At 38.4% G+C, this 27245-nt stretch overlaps 1 protein-coding gene across 2 annotated transcripts in view; it reads right to left on the minus strand.

Annotated features, from left to right (window-relative positions):
- TRAF3IP2 (TRAF3 interacting protein 2) overlaps positions 1-27245 on the minus strand; it is an 81550-nt gene that overhangs the window by 20603 nt on the left and 33702 nt on the right. The window contains exons 4-6 of one of the 2 annotated variants that reach the window (XM_007484435.3): positions 19128-19323; positions 13315-13493; positions 4606-4694 (exon numbers count right to left, since the gene is read on the minus strand). In XM_007484435.3, the coding sequence (XP_007484497.1) occupies positions 4606-4694; positions 13315-13493; positions 19128-19323 (464 nt within the window). The remainder of the gene's footprint in view (positions 1-4605; positions 4695-13314; positions 13494-19127; positions 19324-27245) is intronic. The other variant, XM_007484436.3, reaches the window with a different exon arrangement.

Consider the following 27245-nt stretch of genomic DNA (forward strand, 5'->3'; position numbering starts at 1 on the left):
TTGTCTGTGGAGTAGGGGCAGGGAGAGAGTAGCCCTTAAATGTTGGGTAGTGGTAAGAGACCTGGATTTGGAGTCAGAAGATGTGGGTTCAGATCTTGCCTTTGTCATTTACTACCTGTTTTACCTTAGGCAAACCACTTCCACTTTCCTAAACCTTAGTTTCTTTATTTGCAAAATGAGGGTTTTGAACTCTAGGGAACTTTAAGACTTTTCCCAACCCAATCCATTATCCTATTTTTAATAAAATATTGAAGATTTAAAAAAGAAATGAAATGTTAAAATTAAAACAGAAAGGGACCCAGGGAAAAATAATTCTTATTATGAAAGGTGAAGAGTTAGGATTGTTCAGCCTGAGAGTAGGGTGTCTGCAGTATAATGTCCTTAAATGGCTTCCAGTTCAGGAATTATTACTTAGAAGGTGCTTATTATTCTCCAATTTCATAGAGGACTAACTGGAATGCCCCCACTCATCAATAAGCTTATTTTTTAGTTAAAATATGGTTATACAGGAGAAAAGTGATTACGTACCCAAATTGACTACCCAAGAAAGACTCTGAAATCTTTTCCCCGGTGAATGTTATGTAAACCATCCTGCCTACAGTTGCCACGTTCCTATCCTTAAAATATTGCTTTCATCTTGTCACTGCTGAAGATCTTACGATGGCTGCCTAATATCTATTGAATTTCGTCAGTAGACATCAAGTCATCAGAATCCTCTGCCTGACTTACAAATGTCTCCATTATCTGGTCCCAAATGCCCATCTTACATTGCTTCCTACTACTTCCCCAACATGGACCATCTAGTCAAGCCAATCCCATGGTGTACTGTTCCATCTGACATTCACCTCCGTGCTTTGGCCCATATTATTCCTCTCTCCTGACCTCTCCATCCCTAACAAATATTCTTTGGTCCTTTTCTTTCTTTTTTAAAAATAAAAACATTCTTACCTTCTGTCTTATATTCAGTATATTCTATATTGGTTCCAAGGCAGAAGAGTGGCAAGGGCTTGGCAATGACTAGCCCAGGATCACACAGCTAGGAAGTGTCTGAGGTTTTGAACCCAGGACTTCTCATCTCTAGGTCTGACTCTCAATCTACTGAGCCATCCAGCTGCCCCTCTGATCCTTTTCAAAGACTAGATCACGTCCCACTTTCTGCATGAAATTATTCCAGTCTCTATTGAGTTTTCTTGCCTCTTAATTCCTACTTAAAGTCATTATCTACTCTAATAATTAGGCAAATTCCTGTATGCAGTCAATTTTGTCTTCTTATTAGTTATTCCATGCACTGTGGCCCTTCTTTATAATGATTTTCTTATTCACTATTTTGTAAGAGCAAGTTTTACCTTTCATATTTGACTATAAACTCCTTAAGGGAAGAGATTGTTTCATATTATACATTCACATACCCCATAATGGTTAGCTGGACACATGGTAGACACTCAGCAAATGCTGGTTAATCAGATTTCCCAAACAGCAAAGATACTGCATACTTGGAGTAATGAAAGACCTCTGTAGAAAATAAGGCAGATAGGTCTTTCAGTGGATAGACAGTCAGCCTGGAGACCTGGGATATCCTGGGTTCAAGTATGGCCTCAGACACCCCAACCCTAGCTGTGTGACCCTGAGCAATCCACTTAACCCCAGTTGCCTAGCCCTTACCATTCTTTTGCCTGGGAACCTGGGAACCTTTTGCCTGGGAAGAGAGTATTGAATATTCTAAGACATAAGGTAAACGTTAAAAAAATAATTTAATAAAATAACCTTCTAGCACCTTATTAGTCATGCTAGGACAGTTCACTTGACCTGAGTCCTAGATACTCATCTATAAATTAATGGAGATGGGTGGTACAGGGGATGGAGTGCCTGGCCTGGAGTCAGAAAGACTCATCTCTGTGAGTTCAAATCTGGTCTCAGCCAAGTCCCTTTACTCTGTTTCAGTTGCTTCAGCTTTCTAATCGGTAAAATAAGCTGGAGAAAGAAATGGCAAACCATTCTAGTACCTCTGCCAAGAAAACCCCAAGTGGCATCACAAAGAGTTGGACACAACTAAAAAAATGATCCACAACAACAACAAAGTTGGTGGTAATAATTCCTACAGTTGCATTCCCCCAGAGTTGTGTTTGTCAGCCTTAGATGCAAGCTTTTATTATGGGGCAAACTAAGATTTTCATCTTCCTTGGATCCCAGGACTGGGAAGATGCAACCTCCTAAAGCCCCTTTGAGCAATAGGATTCTAGTGGCAATGTTAAGCCCAGATGTAAATTACCCAATGTTGGTAAGGGAGGCGCGGTCAGTAGCCCTTTCAGGGTTAACAGAGCCCTATCTTTGCTAGGCTATACTGAGACCATTGGTTAGCTAAGGATGTGGGCTCAACCTGTGAGCCTGTATCAGAGGCCCTCATAGGCGTAAATAGCCCAGGAAGTCCCAGAATGGCAAGAAGGCCAAAAAAGGACACAGGCCCTCTTCAGTGGTGATTTTTTTTTTTTGCAATTAATTAATTAAGGTGGTTGGAGGGATTGGAGCCTGCCTTTTGAACCTTTTGCCTGGGGTTTTGGAATTTTACCTCAATACATATTAGACCAAGACTTTTTTTTTTTCATTTCAGCAACAAGAGAGCAACATAATAGTTATTCAGTAACAAAGGCATTATAGCATATACACTGACACATTTTGTAAAGCTTTCTGAGATTCCTAGACCAGTCAAATTTTATTAGGAGAAAATGATGAATAGATATCTCTGTTAAATGATGCCAACTCATTTTGAAAAAGAAAATTTAAGAGCCAAGTATCCCCTTTGCCCTCCCTCTTCATCCTACAAACAGCCTATTTTTATGCATTCCCTCCATTTTACACCATCTTGCAGAATATAATCATCAGCAATTATATTTATTGCATTCCTACAGAGTACACAGAGGACTTCATTTGAAGGGAAAGAGTGGCCTCCTTTCCTGTAAAAATCTGCAGTGTCACACAAGCTCCTTCTGGTGTGATTTCATTTCTCCACAGAGCTACTACCATGGTCTCCCCTTAAGCTGCACTGAATCAAGGGACTTTGGTAGGTCAGAAAGGACCAGAATTTTCTGAGCTCCCTGAACTGACCCAAGATCACACAATGTTAGCAGCAGGACTAGGGTCAAAATCTTTTGTTTCCAGATTGCTTGGTCTTGTGAAGAAAGAATCAGAGCATTGGAGAGAATTGGCCAATTATTCCCAATCCAGAAAGGGGATAAGGGATAGGGAGAGAGAAGGAGACAGAATATGTACAGAGGTGAACCTGGAATATGGACCACATTGGTGCTACTCAATATGATCTAAAATTAAATGGAACAAAGATACCCTGCCTTTCTCCCTTCCCCAGTCCTCTTGTCCAAATTTCCCCATTTTCTTTTTTAAATTCTTTTAAAAAAGATGAAAAACCTTACCTTCCATCTTATGATTGATGCAAGTATCAATTCCAAGATAAAACAATGGTAAAGGATAGGCAATTAGAATTAAGTGACTTGGCCAGGGTCATATAGCTAGCAAGTATCTGAGGCCAGATTTGAACCCAGGCTTCTTCTGTCTCTCTATCCACTGCCTCACCTCCCCCATTCTTATTTGAGACTTGATTACCCAGGGTCAATTATTAAGTGTCCCTCTGTAGGGCTGAGTTAAAACAATTTTTCCTTTGTTTTTAATATATCATCACTTCTCATAAGAAGGGAGTAGTCCAAAATGTATTACTATTTGGTATGTGGCAGTGGGATTGAGTCTGGACTTATGATTTCATTGATGTAGAGAGAGCTCTCAGAGGAATTCCCTCTACCAAATGGAATCTTTTATGAAACTTCCAGTCTTAGATAATTGCCTCAGAGCACTGAAACATGAAATTATTTGTAGAGGGTCACGGAGATGGTATTTGCAGAGGCAAAGATTTGAACCCAGGTCTTCTGAATTTGAGATTGACTTTTTACCTACTGTATCACTTTGCCTCTTAGAGGGAAGCAAGGTTTAGGAAAGGAAAGGAGAAGCTCGTGGTAACCCCTAGCACAAGGGGCATAACCACAGCTGTCAGAGTTACAAGATAAAGGATAGTCTCAAAAGTTCAAAATTGTTCAAAAGTTCAAAGTTCAAAAAATGTTTTATATATTTCCTCCCATTGCAACCTTTTGAGATAGGTATTATTACCCCCATTTTGCAGATGAGGAAATTGAGATACATGGGGGTTAAGTGACTTGATTATATGATTATACAGCTAATATCAGAGGTGTGATTTGAACCCAGGCTTTGATGGTTCTAAGTCCAGCACACTGTCTAATCTACCAAGCTTCCTCTTGATAAAATATATGTCACAAGAACTCTATTCCTCTTAGGTTATAGATTCACGCATATTTTCAGTATTATTAAAGTCATTTCCAAAAAGCACATGGGAAAAACTGAGAGGGAACTGGAATCATTTCAAATTTACCTAAACCCACAACCATTAAGTTTGTATTCAGATGAAACATAAATAAGGCAGTTTAAAATGTCAACAGCTTGCTGCTTTATTTATCTTTCTCCTCTTTTTGATTCATTATCTTATCTCCCCCACTGTTCCATCTTCTTTTTGGACAAAATACTTACAGCAGTTTGAAATCCATTTCTTATCAAAAAATCCACAAATTTCATGATCTCCGCAGCTGTGTCCACAGAGTAGGTTATAAAGACTTTTCCTAAGAGAGATTTTTTCACATAAATTAGAAACTAGCCAAGGCACCTGATTAAAAAACAAAATAAAACAGGACTGAATTTTATGTAGTTTCAATATACAGAATTCAATTCAATAAAGAGAAACCTGCCCTGTCCATTGACAGGACTATACTTCAAGCCAAGCCAAGCCAAGTTTGATCTGGTGTCTGCTGGGTTCTCTTTCTGCTCCAGTGCAATAAAGCTAAGGTTATATGTGTACAATAACTTAGTCAATTAAGGAGAAGTGAGACTTGGAGAGGGTGAGTCTTCAGCTGAGTAGATAAAGCTTTAGGTATCTTTGGCAGGGTCTGGATTCAAACACTTCACCTACTTCCTAAATGTGTGACCCTGAGCAAGTTACTTAACCTCCCTTTGCCTGTCCCTTACCACTCTCCTGCCTTGGAATTGTTACTTAGAATTAATTCCAAGACAGAAGGTAAGAGGTTTTTTGTTTGTTTGTTTGTTTCGGTTTTTAGGGGGGAAAAAACACAGGAAAATGTGAGTTCAAGAGGCAGGTGACTGATAAGAGTTTTAACTTGCAGACCAAAGGATGGTGAGCAGGAAGATGAAGTTCTTTGGTCTGTGCCATGCCAAGGGTAGTTGACCCAATTGAAAAAATTTTACTTGGAAAAGAGAAGACTCTGGAGAGATTTGTCTTCAAATATTCAAAAGACTGCCATTGGAAAGAATGATCATATTGATTTATTTGGTGTCACAGGGCAAAACCAGAGCATTGAGAAGTTACAAAGGGTAAATTTAAGTATGGTGCCATGGAAAACTTTTTCATGATTTCATCCAAATGCAGTGTGTGCTGCCTTCACAGGTGGGGGTCCTACCTTGTTGGTGGTTCTCAAGTGGAGGCTGGCTAGACCCTTGTGGAATATATTATAGTAAAGATTCCTCTTGGGTATGAGCTGGATGTATGTCTTCTGAAGTCCCTTCCAACACTAAAATTATGGAATTCTGTTTGGAAACCCCTGTTGTTTAAATGGCCAAAGGAGGATAAGACACAAATTCAGAGTCTTCCTTATAGTTTAGTTAGTCTCTTCTAGCATTTTATAGATGTAGAAACTGGGGCCCCCAAAGACTAGATAATCTGCCCAATGACCCACAAAGAGTGAGTAGCAGAATCTGGATTCAAACCCAAGACCTATAAATGCATCCAATACTATCTCACTACCCTAAGCTTAGTGGGTCTCCCTATAGAAGTTTAGAAGCTCAGAAATAATTTGTTGTTATTTATTCATTTCAGTCATGTTCCATTCTTCACAACTCCCTTTGGGGTTTTCTTTTTTTTTTTAACTTTTACCTTCTGCCTTTTTTTTTTTAACCCTTACCTTCCGTCTTAGATTTAATTCTATATATTGGTTCCAAGGCAGAAGAGTGGTAAGGGCAAGGCAATGGGGATTAAGTGACTTGCCCAGGGTCACACAGCTAGGAAGTATCTGAGGTCACATTTGAACCTAGGACCTCTCATCTCTAGCCTGGCTCTCAATCCACTGAACCACCCAGCTGCCCCACTTTCTGTCTTAGAATTGATACTAAATATCAGTTCCAAGGCACAAGAGGGATACAGATGAGGCAATAGAGAGTTAAGTAACTTGCCCAGGTTCATATAAAGAGGAAGAAAGTGTCTGAGGCTAGATTTGAACCGAGATCATCCTGTCTCCAGACCTGGTTCTGTATCCTCTGGGCCACAGATCTGTCCCTACAAGTTTTCTTGGCAAAGATCCTATAGTATTTGCCATTTCCGTCTCCAGCTCATTTTACTCATGAGAAAACCAAGGCAAAAAGTGTTAAGTGACTTGCCCAGGGTTGCACAGATAATAAGTATCTGCAGCCACATTTGAACTCAAGTCTTCCTGACTCCAGATATGTCCACTGTACACCTAGGTGCCTCATATGATGGAATCATAGGATGGCTTTCAACCAGTATCCAGAGTCTGCCTTACCCTTGTGCTGAAGCCATCATTATCTGCATCCAATCATACTTGGTACTTAGCCCAAACTCACTGTGTCACTGAATGTGACTCCAGAGATGAGAATCACTAAGTAGGGTATCCTAGGGAAACGTGTTAGAACAAGGGACCACCCACGAGCCCTTCTTTTGCTGTTTCTTGTCTTCTGATATCCTGATGATCTTGGCTGACTACTCCCAGAGAGTAGGGGTGGGAAATTAGGGCAACTTCAACTATTTATTAGGTTCCATTTATACATTGGGCTATACTAGAGTATAATACAAAGATGAAATGAGACCTACTTCCTAACCACAGAGCTCAGCATCCACTAGGTGAAGACAACACATGCACAAATAACTACAATATAAAATGATATATAGTAAGGTCACGAGAGAAATCTAAACTAAGAATATGTCAAGGTGTGTTGGGGAGGGAAGAACTTTCAGTAATTGGGGGAGTTGGGAACAAAGGGTTCATGAAGGAGATGGCAATGGAGCTAGACCTTATAGAGATAATTTTAAGACATGGAAATGGCAGTATGGATGGGGAAGGGCATTCCAAACATAGGGTACAGCATAAGGAAATGCATGGATACGGGAAAATGAAGGATGTGTCTGATTTGTGATTCTGTATAGACTTAAGAACTATCTTATTCAGGGAATGTAGCTAAAGATATGAGTATGAATGAGACAGATAAAGGATATGATGTGGGCGGTGGGGAAAGAGACCTAGGGATAGGACCTTGGGGAATAGGAATATTGAAGAAGCAGTGTGATGGAATGGTGGAGTAATCTTTGGACTTGGAATCAGAAGATTTGATTCAAATTCTACCTCAGGAATCTCCTAGCTATGTGATCCTCAACAAGTTGCTTAACCTTGGGGAGCCTCAGTTTTTCTCAGACATAAAATAGGGGTGACAAAATCACCAACCTCACAGAATTGTTAGGAGGATCAAATGAGTGACATATGTAAAGTGTTTTGCAGTCCTTAAATACATGTGAACTATTATTTTAAGAGGTCAGAAAAGATCACTAAATAAGAGAACTGAGGGTAAATGAGAAAGACAGACGGAGAACCAGCAACATATGGTGCCTCAGAAATCAAAGAAGGAGAATACATCTAGAAAGGTGTGGGTAATAAATAGTGTCAAATACTGCCAAGGGTTCAAGGAAGATAAACTTAAAAACAAACAAACAGACATTTGATCTGGCAATTAAGGAAATTATTGGTGACCTTTTGGAGAGCCATGAAAGCTGGACATTAATGGGTTGAAAAATTAGTGGGTTGGGAAGGAGTGGAAGTGCTGGGTAGTGATGACTTTTTTCAAGAAGCTTGGCATAGCAAAAGGCAAGAGACATGGGTTGGTAACTGAATGGAGCAAAAGGATCAACAAATGGTTTTTTAGATGGGGGACTCTAAACATGTCTGTAAGCATATAGGAGAGAGTTAGCGGGGAAAGGAGCTTAGAGATGCCTGGGATTTGTATGATTGATGTAATGTTCTAAAGATTGTGGGAGGGAAAAGAATCAAGAAGTAGTAGTTGTTAATCAGTCATTGCAGTCATGTCTGACTTCATGTTCCCATTTTGGGGGGTTCTTTACAAAGATATCGGAATGATTTGCCATTTCTTTCTTCAGTTCATTTGACAGATAAGGAATCAAAACAAATAAGGTTAAATGACTTGCCCAGGGTCTTTAGCCAGATGTTAACTCAGAAATATAAATCTTCCCGACTCCAGGGCTGGCACTCTAGCCATTGCATCACATGGCAGAGGGATTAGCAAAGAGTAAAACCATTATCTATCTATTGAGACAGGAGGGGAGGAGTAGACAGTTGGTTAAAGTACTGACAAGTTTGGGGTTTGATGGAGAGGAATTGAAGGAGCTCACATTGGATGACATATGAGTCATAAGCTGTGAGTGTTGGGGCTTGGGTATATGACGAGTGAATAATGTAGTTGTTATCGATTATGATTTGGAGGATCAATGAGAATGGAATACAAGCACTGTTGAGTAGTAGAGAGGATCCATATAACCATAAGGTTATACACTATAAATTAATAGCTGGCAAAACCATCAAGATTCTGTGACTTTCATTGACAATATTCAACATTATAGGAACAACACTGGAGAAATCAGATGGTGAGTTTTAAGAATTCACAAGAGATGACAACAAAGTAGCTCAGTGGATAGAGGACCATACCTAGAGATGAGAAGTCCTGGGTTTAAATTTTGTCTCAGATGCATCCTAGCTGTGTGACCCTGGACAAGTCACCTAACCCTCACTGCTAGTCCTTACTACTTTTAAGCTATGGAACTGATACTTAATACTAAGGTAAGGGTTTAAAAAGAATCATCAGGGTAAGAATGATAGGAAATTCAGGGAGTTGGTGATTGAGCTAATGAATATGGAAATGACCAACCAAGGGAACTACAGATGGGTATGGAAGCAAATAAGAAGGAAATCAGGTTAGGTAAAGGACTATCTGGCAGTCCCAGGTAGGGAAGTCCCTGTCTACAAATGCAGTTCAATACTTTCTCTACAGCTTATAGGTCAGAGATGGGATCTCAACCCAGATCTTCTTGCTTTCAAGGCCAGTTCTCTATCTAACACATAAAACATCTACTCATGAAGGAGATTAACTAAGTAGGAAGGGTTTAAAGATTGGTATGGAAAGAGATTGTGCACATAGCTAAGGGTCAAAGAAGTTATAATGAGGCAGAAGAACAGGTTTAGTATGAGTGAAGGCAAAGGATGGATAGAAACAAAGCTGTAAGTAGCATGTGGCAAATAAGGCTTTGCCCTAGGGCTGGGTTGGCAAAGCTATGGCACAGGTGCCAGGGCAGCATGGGGAGGGCTGCCCCATCCCCCCTCTCCACAGTGCCCAAGGACATTTTTGCATGCCCTGCTCATTCTGTTCAGCCACCCAATGTGAGCACTTCCTCCCTCTGCTGCCTGGGGCTCACAGGCAGCTTGAAGTTGCACTTAGGGCACACGATCTCAAAAACGTTTGCCAGTGTTTCCCTAGTGTAGTGTTATTAAGAGAAGACAGTATGCTTTATTCCTTGGGGAGCACATTTCCTCCTTGGTAGAAGATATTTCCTCCCCGTGGTGCCTGGCATGCCTGTGCCTTGCCTCAGAGTCTTCTGCAAGAATAGATGCCACTTCTATGGTCTTTTTGCCCAAGTCTCCACCAGTGCACAACTGCTGCCCTGGGTTGCTGTCACTATGGCATTTCTCTCTCAAATGCTCCTTTTCCCTAACCTTTCAAGAGTCAAAACTGGGCCTTCTTCTTCTTCTGGGCCCAGTTTTCTGCTTGCCTTGCCAGTTTCCCTACTGTTTTTGACCCAATTTAAAAATACATACATCAGGGACAGTTAGGTAGCACAGTGGATGGAGAGCCAGGTCTATTGTCAGGAGGACCTGGGTTCAAATCAGACCTGACACTTCCTAGTTGTGTGACACTAGGCAAGTCACTTAACCCCCTTTTCCTACTCCTACTAGTCTTCTCTGCCTAGCTTTACTTGTCACCAGTTCTAATGTCTATAGAAATGATCACATACTGCTCTTCTTCTGTCTTAGAAATGACTGAAGGTAAGTTTAAAAAAATACATATATGCCCAAGGGGTCCCTAAAATCTTAGTATAGTTTTAGGTGTAATAACTGCATATACATGCATGATGATATTACTACTATTTATCATAGATAGGAATATATATTCATAGAAATGTAAACACATACATATACTTAGTATAGACATGAATATATGCATATTTAAGTGTCGAGCTATCTTTTGAATTCTAGAGTTGAGAGTCTTAGAGATGTAGTTCTGGGTGATGGTGAGTCCCAAGGTATAGTAGAAATAGTGTTCCTAAGAGATGATGAGGATGAAAAATTATCAGATCACCCCATTAGAAATGACACCAAAATCAATACTGTCATTACCAAAGATGATGATGACAGGGAACAGTGTGGAAAGACAGACAGAGAACCAAATGCTAATGCCATCAACAATCCTAGGAGAATATTCCAAAAGTTGATAGGTGGCAATAACAAAAAGGGAATTAATATACTTGTATGGACTTCATAGTACAAAAGGTTATTAAGGCAGAATGGCCAATGAATGGTCTGGAACAGGGGTAGAGAATAAGAAGATAATTCTAACCCTTTCTCCTGGCCCTGTAGGATGGGACCGAATTGGGAAAAGAAGAAGCCTCCATTAGAGAATACTTGGAGAGACTTGATGTCCTCTGGAAAAGCCAGCTTTCTATTAAAGTGAGGAGGTACCAAGTGCATTCAGGGAAAATTTTGGTCATACAAGAGAGTTTGTTGAGATTAGAAGAGCAGTTCCAAAAGACACATAACTGAAACAGCCTGCAGAAGGGAGCAGAAGGCAAGAATTTGTTGGGAGAAAGAGTGGAGTTGCTTTGATTGGGGATGAGAGTTAGGTAAGTGGTGGTACAGGTTTGTAATTTACACCTAGGATAGTAAAAGTTAATGGCAAAGGTTGGGGGATCTCATAGCATAGGAGGTAGAGTTGCATATTGTGTTGGTAGTTGGGAAAGAGAATTGCTAAGAAGAATAGAGATTAGTCTCTTGAGTCTATAGTATTAATTGGATCCAAAGTTCCATTGAGGGGCTGGTGGCCTTTTGAGGGATCTCATGCTTGGGTGGTTTGGGACCTTTTATTATTTATTTATTTAAAACCCTTACCTTCCATTTGGAATCAATACTATATATTGGATCCAAGACAGAAGAGTGGAAAGGGCTAGGCAATGGGGGTTAAATGACTTCCCCAGGCTCACATAGCTAAGAAGTGTCTGAGGCCAGATTTGAACCCAGGACCTCCCATCTCTGGCCCTGACTCTCAATCCACTGAGCTACCCAGCTACCCCCAAGGTTTTTGGCCTTTTAAAATGAATCTCCGGGCTTCTGAGAGAGGCAGAGTAGGGAGGAATAACTAACCAATGGCCTGCATATGAGTCATGACACAGTAGAAATACCTTACTAGGCAATAAGAGACTTGGACCCAAACTCCAAATCTACCACCATATTATCATATAACCATAGGCAAATCAATTAACCTTTCTAGACCCCAGTTTCTTCATTTATCAAACTATAATCACAATATTTACATTGCCTGCATCACAGAGTTGTTATAAGAAAATTGCTTTGAAACCTTAATTGATATACATTCAAATTATTATTACATAAAATGTGGGCACTGGTTTTAGAGCTATGTGATATACTAGGGATGAAGAGAAATAGAGGAGAGGTGGGAATTAGTTCTCTTAGCACGCTCTAATTACAAAGCTAAGTATGTAGAAACTAAACTAGCTTCCTTTTTAATTTTGGGGGAAAAAATGAACCCAACACATTTTGAATGGAAAACAAAATGTATCCATGGCAAAGGAATCTTCCAAAGGCAAAAAGACTAAATAAGAGAGACATGGACCACACATTTCCATTTCCCTAATGATCAGCAAACCCTACAGGGTTTTATTTCAGGTCTGGTTCTGAGAAGCACCCAGACTTGGGAAATGCTTATTGGAATCATCTGGGTTTCTCCAGTAAGCACACCAGAATGCAACAATCCCATGAGAAGTGCTTGTTTTTATAAGGTTTCTGGAACTCACAGTCCTGTCTGACCTTAACATGAGAACATTTTGGTGATATTTCAACATTTCTGGTTCTGGCCAGAAAAAAAATAAAGTGGAAAAGGAATCACCATCTGACAGTGGGCTGAATGTCTCATTGAATAAAATGTTTGATTGTGAAGCTGTATAGAGGATGCTAACCCATTTTTCCAAACCCAATGTCTCATCCCTCTGGAAAATGACCTCTTTCTTGATGTTTGCTGGTAATTGATGGTGAAATGTGAGGTCCTTGGCCAATACCACACATGCACAGACAGCTGATTAATTTGGCCAGCAGCTAGGCAGCTCAGGACTCCATTTAGAAGAAGGGAGGGAGAAATTTTTTTTCTTTTTTTTTTTAAACCCCTACCTTCCATCTTGGAATCAATACTGTGTGTTAGTTCCAAGGAAGAAGAGTGGTAAGGGCTAGGCAATGGGGGTTAAGTGACTTGCCCAGGGTAACACAGCTGGGAAGTGTCTGAGGCCAGATTTGAATCCAGGACCTCCTGTCTCTAGGCCTGGCTTGCAATCTACTGAGATACCCAGCTGCCCCCAGAAATGGGTACTAAAAAAAAAAAGAAAAGAAAACACAGCAGCAAGCAATTCCTTAACATGACTGATAGATCTTATTGGGATTAACCCAACATGCACTTGCTAAATTCCTGGTAACTTTGTTATTTTTATTTTTTAACCCTTACCTTTTGTCTTAGTATCCATTCTAAGACAGAAAAATGGCAAGGGCTAGGCAATTGGGGTTAAATGACTTGCCCAAGGTCACAAAACTAGGAAGTGCCTGAGGCTGGATATGAACCAAAGTCATCCTGACTCCATCCCTGGTGCTCTAATCCTCCCTAACTTCCCCAAAGCCCAGTAACTTTTAGAGCAAAATACTTTCTTTTACTGGGATTCTGTGAAATATCTCAGGACTAGATATTATCAAGCAGCAAGTGACCAGAATAACAAACACCATCTTACAACAAAGAAGAGAAACCACCATGCATGCAACTTACGTAGTTCTTCTGGCAAATTGCTTATTTTCAAAGTCCCTTTGTTGGCAGGGGTACTGGGAGGTCTTGGGGCCACAGCTGGGGAAGGAACCTGGTTAATCTGGGGTCTGCAGTCAACAGGATACTCATAGGATTCCTCCTGAGCAGCGACTTGGTTAGGTGGCTGGTTATATATCTGACCCCTGAGAAGGAAACAGATAAAGGAAAATGTATATTCTGCCAAATAAAAACTATGAGGCACATAATGTCTTTGAGAAATAAAAGGAGATAGTTATTTCCAGTATTTCCATCTTTTTTCTCAATCCTGGATGTTTGGTATGACTTTAAATATTTATAGATTCCCTTACTCTGTCCAAGGCTTTGTGCTAAAGCTATTAAGGTTGGGGAGAGAAAACTCCAACTATTGGTGAGGAAAGGCCAGAGAATTTTTCTTCTCTTTTCTTCTCTCTCTTTTCTTTTTCCCCTATGTCAATATATGTCTGTTATGTGTGTGTGTGCATATATATATATATATATATATGTATGTATGTATGTCAGCTCTCAACACTTAGCCCAATACTTGGCACATAGTGTTTAATAAATACTTTTTTCATTCATTCTTTTATTCATTCATTCATTCACTCATATAGCAACATCGATACTTTCTCCTGATATCAGGGAAAGAAAACCTGCATGGAATAGTGTGAATAGTCAGACCCAAGTTACAGTATCACCTCCAATACAAATTGTATAACCATGGTTGTATTATTTAATTTCTCAGTGCTACAGGCAACTCCCCAAGGCTGTAAATTAAAAACTAGTTGCTTGTATGTATCAGTGGATTAAGTTTTCATACTGGTAGTATCTGATACTAATAAAATCATAGGTCTAGATTGTCTCCTAAAGAAAGGAAGGAAGGAAGGAAGGAAGAAAGAAAGAAAGAAAGAAAGAAAGAAAGAAAGAAAGAAAGAAAGAAAGAAAGAAAGAAAGAAAGAAAGAGAGAGAGAGAGAAAGAGAGAGAGAGAGAAAGAGAGAGAAAGAGAAAGAGAGAGAGAGAAAGAAAGAGAGAGAAAGAAAGAGAGAAAAAGAAAGAGAGAGAGAAAGAAAGAAAGAAGGAAGGAAGGAAAGAAAGAGAGGAAGGAAAGAAAGAAAAAGAAAGAAGGAAAGAAAGAGAAAGATATTGACAGTAACAGATTTCGATACTGAATAACTAACAAAATGAGAATAAAAATTATTTAATGGTATTATGTAAAAGGGAAAAATACTATTTATTTTCAAATATATATGAATATGCTTTCATTTATATAAACTATTTCCCATATCTCCCTGCTACCATATAGTTCAATAACATTTGTATATGCATACATATATAATAACTATAGGTTATTTATTACTACTATTTAAGGATATATATGTGAGTATATGTATACATGGGATGACAGGGTAGAAGGAGAAGGCAGTTGAAGCAGTAATTTACAACAAAGTTAAGTCAATATATTTAAAGATATACTATATTATATAAGATATTGCATGTAATTATGTTACGTAATATATTGTTCATATATTAATTATATATATCTAGATACATGTGTATACATATATATCCTTAAATTAATATTGAGTATAATATACTACATGTAATATGTTATGCATTTATGTGTATTATATGTATACATCTAGATACCCATGTGTACATACACGTGCATTAAATTAATATTGAATTAACTTTGCTATAAGCCCCCATGCTTCAGTTGCCTTCTTCTTCCACCTCTTCCTGTCTCACTGAGAGTTCCTGCTGGCCTCCATTTTGAGAAAAGCCATCCCAAACCAGCAATCTTTCATGCCCCAGACTTTACCACCACTTCCTGGCATGAATACCATGCCCCCTGACCTTTAAGCTCCTTTTATCTTTTCTCACCTAATTAAACTGTAAACTCTTTGAGGTCAGGAACTATATTTTTTCCTTGTATTTGTATCTCCAATATACTTGACTTGTTGACATATCTGATTAAGACATTAACCTCTTAAAAAAAAAAACCCTTATCTTCCTTCTTAGAATCAATACTGTGTATTGGTTCCAAGGCAGAAGAGTGGTAAGGCCTAGGCAATGGGGTTAAGTGACTTGTCCAGGATCACTTAGCTAGGCCATATTTGAACCCAGGACCTCCCGTTTCCAGGCCTGACTCTTAATCCAATGAACTACCTAGCTGTCCCCAGCAATAACCTTTTATATATGAATTCAGTTTCCTCAGTATGTTTCTTTTGTAGAATGCCTGCCTTCCCACAGTTTCAAAAAGCAAATGGAGAAAACATTTCTTTTTAAAGTCTTGCCTCATGCAATTATAGTCAGTAGATTTTTGTGTTATCTTCAGGACTGTAAAAAACCTTTTATTTCATTTATATGTGTACCCACTTCCTCTACTATTGTAGATTTATTTTATTTCATATTATATATTATATATATATATATTATAGACCCTCCATACTTTAATAAACAGTTTCATATGTACTTGTGGCTAAAAGACAATCATTTTGTAGGCAACAGTTGTAGCAGTGAGCCAGTGCTTCAGATGGCAGACGTGGAGTCCATCAATGGACCCATACTCAAAGTCTTTCCAGTTGGTAGAGTCTACTGGAATTTTCTTTTGGCAAAGCACTTGAGAATTAAGGGTTGCCTCTATAGCACAATGAGATGCAGCATGCAGCTTTATGCCTCTCTTATGAACTTATAAGAAAATGTCCCAGTATTTCACTTCTAGTTAGTGCTTTTTAGGGGGGAATAAAACAACCAAATAAGCAAGCATGCTTAGTATTTTAGTGCATCTATGGATGAAGTTCTGGGAAATGTACCTTGATTGATAGTTCTGACATTCTGATAATATGAAATAAACACACACAAATATACAGAAAACCATTTTTTTACATTTAGTAACCCAGTTAGATGATGAGTCCAGAATATTCCATATAACTCAAAAATAATAATAGACATTCTCTAACTATTTGGGCTTATCTTGCCCATAGTACCCATCACAACGAAACCAGCCCTATCAGCTTTTAGCAAGTACAACGGATGATTTAAAATCTCCTGTCACTGTTCAAAACCTCATATATCTCATAAAGATACTTGAAAATAATTTGTTTCTTTGGAATTTTAGCTATTCTCCTGACAATCTTATTTATAATGATTTGAAATCCCTTATAAAATATATACACACATATATTTTTTAAACCTTACCTTTTGTCTTATAATCAATGCAGTGTATTGGTTCTAAAGTGGAAGAGTATTCAGGGCTAGGCAGTGAGGGTTAAGTGACCAGAGTCACACAGCTAGGAAGTGTCTGAGGCTAGATTTGAACCTGACTCCTCTGACCTTTAGGCCACTGAACTATCTAGCTGCCCCTCATAATATCATTTTAAGGGGAAATATCAACTATATTAAGTTAAACTAATTGCTAAAGAGAATTTAAATAATGCTTATGATCTTTTCATGTGGTTTTTAAAGTGAGGCTTCAGTGTTTTCTAATTAATTAATAAAGGGAAAAACAAAGAACATAGGTATATTTTCTCTCTTCTCATTCAAATGGACCTTTTTGCAATGAATGCTTGAGGATTAATTGGCAAATTTTTTTGAAAATTCATTTTAATAGTCTCAACCAATTCTGCAAAAGCATGAATTTAATGTATTAATTTGCGTGAAGAAGAAAGGTTTTGCTTAAATAAAGGTACGTTTAATCCTAACTCTTGTCCAAACTATTATAAATTAGTTCGGCTTAAATTAATGAGATTCAAATAAATATTAAAGACTGTCCAGATGCTGTCTAATTTTGGATATATAGCTTTTTTAGGAGGTAAAAAATCTTTAAAAGAATTCAAAGGAAACCAATGAAAAATGATTGATGTTTAAATAACTGAAGAATTAGAATAAATGAATAAAAGCTAAAGAAAAAGATTATTTTGCTGAGAAAAAAAAGCATCAGGAAGGGAAGGAAATTAGTATTTATATAGTACCTACACTTTGTCGAGCACTATACTAAGCACTTTTTACAAATATGCTATTTGATCACCAGGAGAACTCTGGGATGTGGGTGCTATTATTATTCTCGTTTTAAAGTGAGAAGAGTAGCTAGATAGCACAGTGGATAGAGCATGAAGCTTCAGAGTTGGGAGGACCTGGGTTCAAATGTGACCTCAGAAAATTTCTAGCTATATGGCCCTGGAAAAGTCACTTAACATCAATTGCCTAGCCTTTACCACTCTTCTGCCTTGAAAATGATGCTCGTATCCATTCTAAGGTAGAATTCTACAACAAAATTCTAAGACAAAAAAGAAAAAAAAGATGTCTATGATTCATCCAGTTTGAAATGTCCAATAGGCAGCTGGAGATGCATATATATTATGGAAGATACAGATATTGAAGCATACAAAGACAATGATTATAGTAGGAAATGATGAATCAGTCTCTTTCACTGATAATTTATATATATATATCTAGTATGTGTATGCATATGTGTGCATAGATGTATATACATATGTGTGTATTACATATGAAATATACATGTGCTATACAGTGTATGTTATATTATACCATAAATATTATATATAATATTACATGTGTGATATATATTCAAATAAAGCCAATGAAAAGGGATTGATGTTTTATATATATATGTCATATTATATACTATATAGTATATATTTTTTTATATATACACTTATATACCTAAGTGAGTGGGGATGTGGGTATGAGTTTGGGTATAGGGAATAGGCTTGAACTTCAGCAAACAAAGGGAAAGAAAGAACTCAGTCACTGAGGAAATAGTTTCAGTCTTTCAGGATTGCTATATCCTGGAGGATATAGCATTATAGATGATAAAAGAATGAACTTCTTTTATGGGATATTCTTTTTTAAAGTGCTTGTACTAACTTAGGAGAGAGGTAGTTCTGACCCAGAGCAGAGGGATGAACAAAATTATTCTTGACTTGTATTTATGTAATGCCTTGGATAAAGGGCTAGACTTGAGTTAGGAAGACCTGGGTTCAAATCCTGATTCAGATACTTCCTAATCTTGTGACAAGTCATTTAACATTAACTTTGTTCATCCTCAACTTCCTCATTTGTAAAATGGGGATAATGGTATCTGTAGTAGTTATCTTCCAGGGTTGTTGCAAGGACCAAATGTATTTAAAGTACTTTGCTTAATCAAATTGCTCCAAAGTGGGGAGGGAAGGGAGAAAGGGAGTCAATTTGGATTTTATAATTTTGGGAAACACATGTTATATATTGTTGGGAAAATAAAATATCTTTGAATAAAGAAAAAAAGTGCTTTGCTTTAAGTGTTCCATAAAATGTAGTTATTATTGTTATCTTAGTTATTAGCATTATTCCTTTTCTATGAGAAGTGCAGGTTTCAGAAGACTTTGCTTTCTTACTATTTGCTGTATGACTGGACCTAATAGCAAAACACTCAGATTCTAACAAATCTAGCTCAAGGCAGAAGAGACAGAGGGAATATCCACTTGGAATATAGCCCTGGGAGGGAATAAAGAATAAGAACTCATACAGCACCTACAATGTGCCAGGCACTTCACAAATACTTTGTAATTTGATTTTTACAACCATGAGGTAGGTGATATTATCCTCATTTTATCATTGAGGAAATTGAGGCAAATATAAGTTAAGTGACTTGCCCAGGGTTACTCGGTAAGGGTCGGCAGCCAAATCTGAACTCAGGGCTTCCTGGTATTCAGACCAGCACTCTATCCACTGCATCATCCTAGCTGTCTGCTGTCTCGATTCCATTTCCAAAATGCCTGAATGCTGGCTCTGTACCACTTACTGGTATCTTGGGGGCACCGGGGAAGAATAGTCTCTTTGTGCGTGTCTTTCTTCTTGGCCGTGAGGACTGGGATAATTCAGGATGACTTTTTGAACAGGAGGATGGAGGCCTCTTCCACAGGGTCCAGGAAGGCCTGGCACCAGCTGAGCTGGCTGTACCAATTGCTGGTAGGCTGCCCTACGGTACTCTTGGCCATCTGAGAAGTTAAGACAAAACAAAGAAAGACTGAAAAAAATGTTCCCCTCTCTCTCTTGCCTATAAAAGAAAAAATAAGCACAGCCATTTGTGAAAGTCAGTTGTAAATGGCTGCCTTTGGATCATTGGATCAGGAAAGGGGCATCAGAGCTCACAGAGTCCAAGTCCTTCATTTTATAGATGGGAAATCTAGGGCCCAGAGGCTAACTTGGCCAAGGCCACACAGGCAGTAAGTAGCAGAGATGGAATTGGAACACAGATCCTAGAAACCTTGAAATTAGCCCTCTTATCTATTGTATCACATATCAGCCCACGGAAATTAATTTTCTCAATTCCTAAGGAATTGAATTGATTTCTTGCCAGCTGTGCTCAGACCTTTTCAAAAGATGTAATTTATTTATTTAGTTTTTAAACTCCTTCTTTCTGTCTGAGTAACAATTCTAAAACAGAAGGGCAAAGGCTAGGCAAATGGGGTTAAGTGACTTTCCTAGAGTCACATACCTAAGAGGAATCTGAGGCTATATTTGAACCCAGGGCATCCCATCTCCAGGTCTGGAGCTCTATCCACTGAGTCACCTCACTGCCTCAAAAATATTTAATTTAAACAAAGAGTGATTCCATGATTTTGAGTTTGTTCAACAGCCTAAAATCTCACGTTTCCACCACCAACTGTAAAGAACAGCACAGCTCATCTCTCCTCCCTAGGTATAGATTTTGGAGAAAGAGAGACTAATGGACTGACAACCAAGCACAGATAGGCCACTTGGAATATACTCTCAAGAAGCTTAGAATCTCATGAAATAAAAAGATGTACTTTCACAGAACTCAGTGACACAAGCATTTTGTGTCTCCTTTGTACACTACGCACACACGGCTATGTCCTGGAGACAAAACAAACACACACATCCAGTTCCTGTCCTCAAAGCCCTTCTATTTCCCTGGAATATAATTGACAAAATGAGATAGTACTGGGTAAATGGCATAAACAAACCACAAAGATGGACCAATGGGAATTCAGAAACAGGACAAATTACTTCAGTCTAGGAAAATGTTATGAGAAGTGAGCTTTGAAGGCTAGGAGGAATTGGTCAAGCAGAGGGGACAGGGACATAGGATCAAAGAATAGAATCAGTCGTGGGTCATTTGGGTGTGGGGGGAAAGTAAGTTATTTGCCAGAGAGGGGAAAAGATGGTGCAGTGGATAGAACACCAGGTGTGGAGTCAGGAAGATTAACCTTCTTCAGCTCAAAAATGACCTCCCTCATACACTTACTAGCTCTGTGACCCTCGGCAAGTCACCTAACCCTGCTTGCCTCAGTTTCCTCATCTTTAAAACGAGCCGGAGAAGGCAATGGCCAATCCTTATTCAGGATCTTTGCCAAGAAAACTCCAGTTGGGGTCATCACAACTGAGCCACACCAATAAGAAGAGAAAGCGACAGAGCAGGTCCTGTGAGTCACAGACTCTTAAAAGCTAGCTACATCCTTAGTGGGGGCTCCAAAAGGATGTACACACCAAACATTATCACTTAGATCTTTATTAAGCACCAAGAATGGTACGTGGCGTGAACTTGGGCATAGGGGGATGTTTATTATCAATACTTCATTACTGACCAGTAGGAAATAATCAACCTGGTAGACTTCTGTCTACAGGGTGGTTCTAAGGACTCAGCTATGTCTTCTGTAGCTGCGGAGCCTTGTACTGTGGCATGTGTTTGAGAAAGTGGAATTTCTGAACTTGCTGCACCAAAATCTAAATATGGAAACAAGCTAGAAGTGGGACAAGATCTAAAGTTGAAACTTTCGTCACTTCACCCAGATTTCCAGGCTCTGAAAGCTTTCAAAACAGTGCCAGCCATCTCATTAATGACTCAGTGTTACAAAGCAAACACATCTTCTGCAGACTGAACAATGTCTCCAACACATGCATGTTGCTAATTTCCAGATGTATGTGATTAATATACTATATAAAATTCCTTTAAATGTATTGATGAATTCACATTTTTTTATCATTGCTTTTTTCTTCACCAACAAATACGAATATCAAATTGTTTGCCATCTAGGGCAGGAGCGGGAGAGAAGAGGGAGAAAATTCAGAATGTTAAGGGTTAGAAATTGTTTTTACATATATTTGGGAAAAATAAAATATAAAAAAACCAAATCCTAATAGTACAGCTACATATACATAGGATTAAAAAAAAAAAAGCAATCTTGTCCTTCTGTCTTAGAATTGATACTAGATATTGAATCCAAGGCAAAAGAGCAGTAAGGACTAAGGAACTGGGGTTGAGTGACTTGTCCAGAATCACACAGCTAGGAAGTGTCTGAGATCAGATTTGAACCCAGGACATTCTATCTCCAGGCCTAACTCTCTAAGCATTGAGCCACCTAATTGTCCACATATAGAATTTTGACAAATTTTTTAGGTTAAAAAGTGGTATTCTATGATTATCATGTCTGACTCTACAGTTGTGGTTTTCTTGGCAAAGATGCTGGAATGGTTCACCATTTCCTTCTTTAGCTCATTTTACAGATGAGAAAACTGGGGCAAACAGAGTTAAGTGACCTGCCTAGGATCACACAGCTAGTAAGTACCTGAAGCCACATTTGAACTCAGGAAGATGAGTGTTTCTAATTCTAGATCTGTGCTACCTAGCTGCTCCATTAAGGGAAATGAATAAGAAATAGCTAACAGAGCTCTAGTTATGTTGTATGCCATAATTTTACTTGAAATAAAGTTGAAGTGCTTAGATAACTTAAAATTTACAAAATGTTTTCATCACAATGATTCTGAGACAGAAGGCAAGGTTTTGTTTTGTTTTATTTTTTAGTGTAGAATGTGGGCTAAAATAACAAACCAGACTCATTATACCAATCTAGATTAACAAGAGCAACTGACGTTTCTCTTGTCTTATAATGTTTACAAAGGGTTTTTTTAATTTTTCATTTGATTCTTACCACAATCTCCTTATGATGGAAGCACAAGTTATTATTATCCCATATTACAGATGAGGGAACTCAGGTTCAGAGGGACTGAGTGATTTGAATCTTGTCTCTGACCCAGCTAGTGATGTCGTGGATAGAGCATAGGGATTGGAGTCAGGAAGACCTGAGTTAAAATCCAGCCTCTGATACTTACTAGTTGTGGGCAAGTTACTTAACCTGGTTTGCCTCAGTTTCCTCATCTGTAAAATGTGCTGGTTTAGAAGGCAATCGCAAATCACTCTAGTGTCTTTGCCAAAAAATCACAAATAGGGTCACGAAGAGTTGAGCGTGACTGAAATGACTGAACAAAATCTAATGCTCCTGACCTCTGATAGTAAGGGATGTGAGTATAGTAATGATACGCTGACCTCCCACCCAGAGCTATAGAGTCTGGAGCTCTGGTTTAGCTTTTTATTTTTATATCTTATATTTATTTATCTTTATTTTATTTATTTATATCTTCTATTTCTATTTCTATCTGCCCTTTCACACCAAGGACATGAATATTAAAGTGTATGTACATACAGAAGAAGGTATAGTGCATTTACTGAGGAGTATATTATAGTAGGTTCAAGTCTTAGCACCAGCACTTACTACTTTTAATGTGACCTTGGCAATTCATTCCTCTTAGGCTCAGTTTTCTCCTCTGTAAAAAGAGGAAGTTGGATTAGATAATCTTTAAGATTCCTTTTAGCTTCAGAGAACAATGCTATATGTTCAAGATTTTATTTAGCTTCTAAGTAGATTGGACTAGAGATGACTAGTGAGGGAAGCCCCTTGCAACTTAATTATCATTTAGATGGATTGACTGAGAACACTCAGTCTCAATCCTGTGACTCTGAATGTAGAAATTATTCATGAATATTCCCATCTCTACCTCCCAGGCAAAAAGTAAGGCAGTGAATAAGTAAGAATAACACCCTGCTTTAGTGCTTCAGATTACTAGAACTTTAGCACATTCAGGAGTGACCTAACCAATAAACAGGGAGGATGGTGGCTCAGGCCTGGGCCTGAAGTCAGGAAGACTCATCTCTAGATGTGATAGCTTTGGGTGGGGTTAGGATCCTTAGATTTTGTTCAGTCATTTTAGTCACACTCTTCATGACCCTTTTTGTGATTTCTTGGCAAAGATACTAGAGTGATTTGCAGATTTCCTTCAGCTCATTTTACAGATGAGGAAACTGAGGCATTCAAATCTTGCCCCTGATATTTACTAGCTGTATAATCCTGAGCAAATTATTTAAACCTACTTGCCTCAGTCTCCCCATAAGTAAAATGAACAGGAGAAGAAAATGGCAAACTACACCAGTATCTTTGTTAAAAAAAACAAACAAACAAACAAAGAGGTCCACAAAGAGTCAGACATGACTAAATGAAAACAACAACCATTAATCACTTACATCCCAGAGGTGGGATTTAGGAAACTGGAGTTCTAGTTCTAGCTCTGTCAATAACTAGCTATGTAACTTTGGGAAATTAACCTGATCTTTAAAATTATGAGATTTGAACTAGATGATTGCTAAAGTCCCGTGGTTTTTCTATGCTATGATTCCACCTGTCATTATCTGAGACACTGGTAAGTCTCCTTCTGAGCCTCTTCCTTTCTGAGCTCTCTCCTATATTCCCTTTTGACTCATCACCATGCATGCATGGAATTTCACCATTAGAGGTTTATTCTCATGGGTCCTAAAGACTTTTTGGTCTTTAAGAGCATCCTGGGAAAATGTAAACACGTTAAATTGTAATATATTATGAACTAACATTTCAGTGAGAGTTAATTTATCACATCCTTATTAACCATTACAGTAAGTTGAGAGCAACCACCCTTTAAGAATAGGCCACATTATTAGTGGGAATGAGGAAAAGAAAGAGCAGTATAGGACTTAACAGGGAAAGAGAAGAGAGAGACAGAGACAAAAAGAAAAGGAAGGAGGAAAGGAGGGAAGGAGGGGAGATGGAGAAAGGGGGGCGGGAGAAAGAGAGAGACAGAGACAGAGACAGAGAAAGCTGTGACTAGCTAGTTTTAATCCAGGTTGTGAAGGACTTTAAGTGCCAAAAAGAGGAATTTGTATTTTACTCTAGAATTAACATGGAGCCATTGGCATTTATTGAATAGGAGAATGATTTGAACTGTCCTGTAGACTTTAGGAAAATCACTTTGACAGCTGTGTGCAGGATGAACTGCAGTGGGGAGGAACTTGAAGCAGGAAGACCAAATAGGTTATTGCAGTAATCCATGTGAAAGGTAATGAATGAAGGTGTGGCCATGTTACAGAGATAGGGATAGATGTGAAAACTGTAGAGGCAAAGTCAACAGAAGTTGGCAAATAATATATAGAGAGGAAGGAAGAACAAGGAGTTGAGGATGGCAGAAGTTGTAATCTAGATGGCTAGAAGGACAGTGGTATGTTTGAAAGAATTAGGAAGGGGAAACTAGGTGTACAGTGGATAGAGAGCCAGGCCTGGTGTCAGGAGGACCTCAATTCAAATGTGATCTCAGACACTTACTATCTATGTGATCCTGGGCAAATTACTTAACTCTGTTTGTCCAGCAGCTTGTCCTTCTGTCTTAAAGAAGAGAGAAAGAGAGAAAGAAAGAGAGAGAGAGAGAGAGAGAGAGAGAGAGAGAGAGAGAGAGAGAGAGAGAGAGAGAGAGAAGAGAGAAAGAGAGAAAGAGAGAAAGAGAGAAAGAGAGAAAGAGAGAAAGAGAGAAAGAGAGAAAGAAAGAAAGAAAGAAAGAAAGAAAGAAAGAAAGAAAGAAAGAAAGAAAGAAAGAAAGAAAGAAAGAAAGAAAGAAAGAAAGAAAGAAAGAAAAACTCAGGAAGGAATGAGGGAAGGAGGGAAGGAAGGAAGGGAGGAAGGGAAGAAGAAAATTAGAAAGATGTGTGGTTTAGTGGAAGTGGTCTTAACCTAGGGCCTGTCAACCTAGATGGGTGGTGTGACTTGCCTTGGGTCACACAGTTAGTAAGTATCTGAGGTAAAATTGGAACTCCGATCTTCCTGACTCCTGGTCAGGTGCTTTATCCACTGTGCCACCTCACTGTTCCAGACAAGGCTACTAGATAACATATTAAATAGAACATTGGGCTAGAGTCAAGAAGACCTGAGTTCAAATCCTGCCTCAAACATTTACTATCTATGTGATCCTGGGTAAGCCAGGCAGATAGTTCAAATACTATTATTCCCATTTTATGGGTGAAAAAAATGAAAATCAGAGAAATTAAGTGCTTGCACATTGTCAAATGCCTCATAAGTGATGGAGCTAGGACTTGAACTCAAGCCTTCTCTTTTTATTCTACCACATTATAGTTTAGAATTTGAAAACCAAAAGTTATGCATAAGGTTTTACATAATCAATATTTGCCTTCCCTATTAAATAGTGTGAAAGAAAGAAAAATGGAGAGTTATTTTCAAGTCAGACCTCCTCTCCTCTTTCCCCAAATGATATCAAGCATTTGGTTTGGATAGGATAGAAAATGGCCAATATAAACTATTGTAGGGATTTCCACAGCTGTGAGCAGCTGTGCATAACTCTAGATAGCTCTATTCCATTTATTTCTTCTATCCTGTTTATTTTATCTGATCGTGTTTGTGTTCCATCATTTAATGATGTAGATATGGTAAAGAGGTACTGTGTCCAGCTCTAACCTCAAGGCAGAACCCAAAGTTAAATGTTCAATAAAAGTAGTTGTACCTCTGAAATCCACCATTTGTACACATCAGAGCTTGATTTATTGTTTTGTCGATTGTTTAGACTTAAGAAAGTGTGAATAATGCAGATTAAAATTAGAAGTGTGGGGCAGCTAGGTAGTCTAGATCTGGAGTCAGAAGGACTTGGGTTCAAATTTGGACTCTGACACTTAATAGCTGTGTGACCCTGGTCAAGTCACTTAACCTCAATTGCCTAGTCCTTGCTGTTCTTCTTTCTTAGAACTGATACTAAGATAGAAGGTAAGAATTTTTTTTTAAAAATTCAAAATATTAGTGCATATGTCTTGTTAAGCACATATCAGCACTATCAGCATTACTTGAGTTCAGGGGGAGCACAATAGAAGGGTCAGGGAATGAAGTCATCACCAAACTAGGGGCCTGGTAACTGGAGGCTAATAGTAATAATAATAGTGGGCAGATGGGTAGCACAGTAGATAGAGTACCAGTCCTGAAAGTTGGGAAGTCCTGGGTTCAAATCTAGCCTCTGATGTGTGTACCTTTGGGCAAGTCATTTAACCCTGTATCTTTCCCCATCCCTTGTAGTCTAGTCTAACCCTTGCCTTTCTGTCTTAGAGTTGTTACTAAGACAGAAAGTAGGGGTTTTGTTTTTAAAATGATGATAATAATAATAATAGGCAGGTATAGAGAGTCTTAATATTTAAGTACTTCTCATTCATTAATTCATTTGAGCCTTGCAACACACCTATATATATATAATAATGTTTTTGTTTTATTCATTTTCCTTTGCAAAGTCATTCTGGAGCCCTGTAATAAAATGAAGCATCCATAGGTAGTTGGAACACTAGATAGAATGCTGGATCTGAAGTCAGTTCAAATCTAACCTCAGATACTTCCTAGCTGTGTGATTCTGGGTAAAAGACTTAGTTTCTATCTGTCTCAGTTTTCTTATCTGTAAAATGGGAACAATAAGAGTACCTATACTTCATAGAATTATTGTGGGCACAAGTAAGGTAATATTTGTGGAGCACTTTTGTTTTATAGATTTCTTTTGTTTTATATTTTCATACTGAGAAACTCTTGCACATTCACTATCTTAGCTCAGTCCTACATCAGTGGAAGCCTTAAATATTATCATATCATCAGACTTTACACCACCATTATTTTGTTATATTTTGGAGTGATTGGTGGGACTTCTCTTGTTGCTTTCCAGTTTTACCCTATCTGAAATCATTTTTGACAAAGATTTCCAAAAAGGAATGAAACATTTT

The sequence above is a fragment of the Monodelphis domestica genome, chromosome 2 (genome assembly GCF_027887165.1).
Source record: "Monodelphis domestica isolate mMonDom1 chromosome 2, mMonDom1.pri, whole genome shotgun sequence".
NCBI lineage: Eukaryota > Metazoa > Chordata > Mammalia > Didelphimorphia > Didelphidae > Monodelphis > Monodelphis domestica.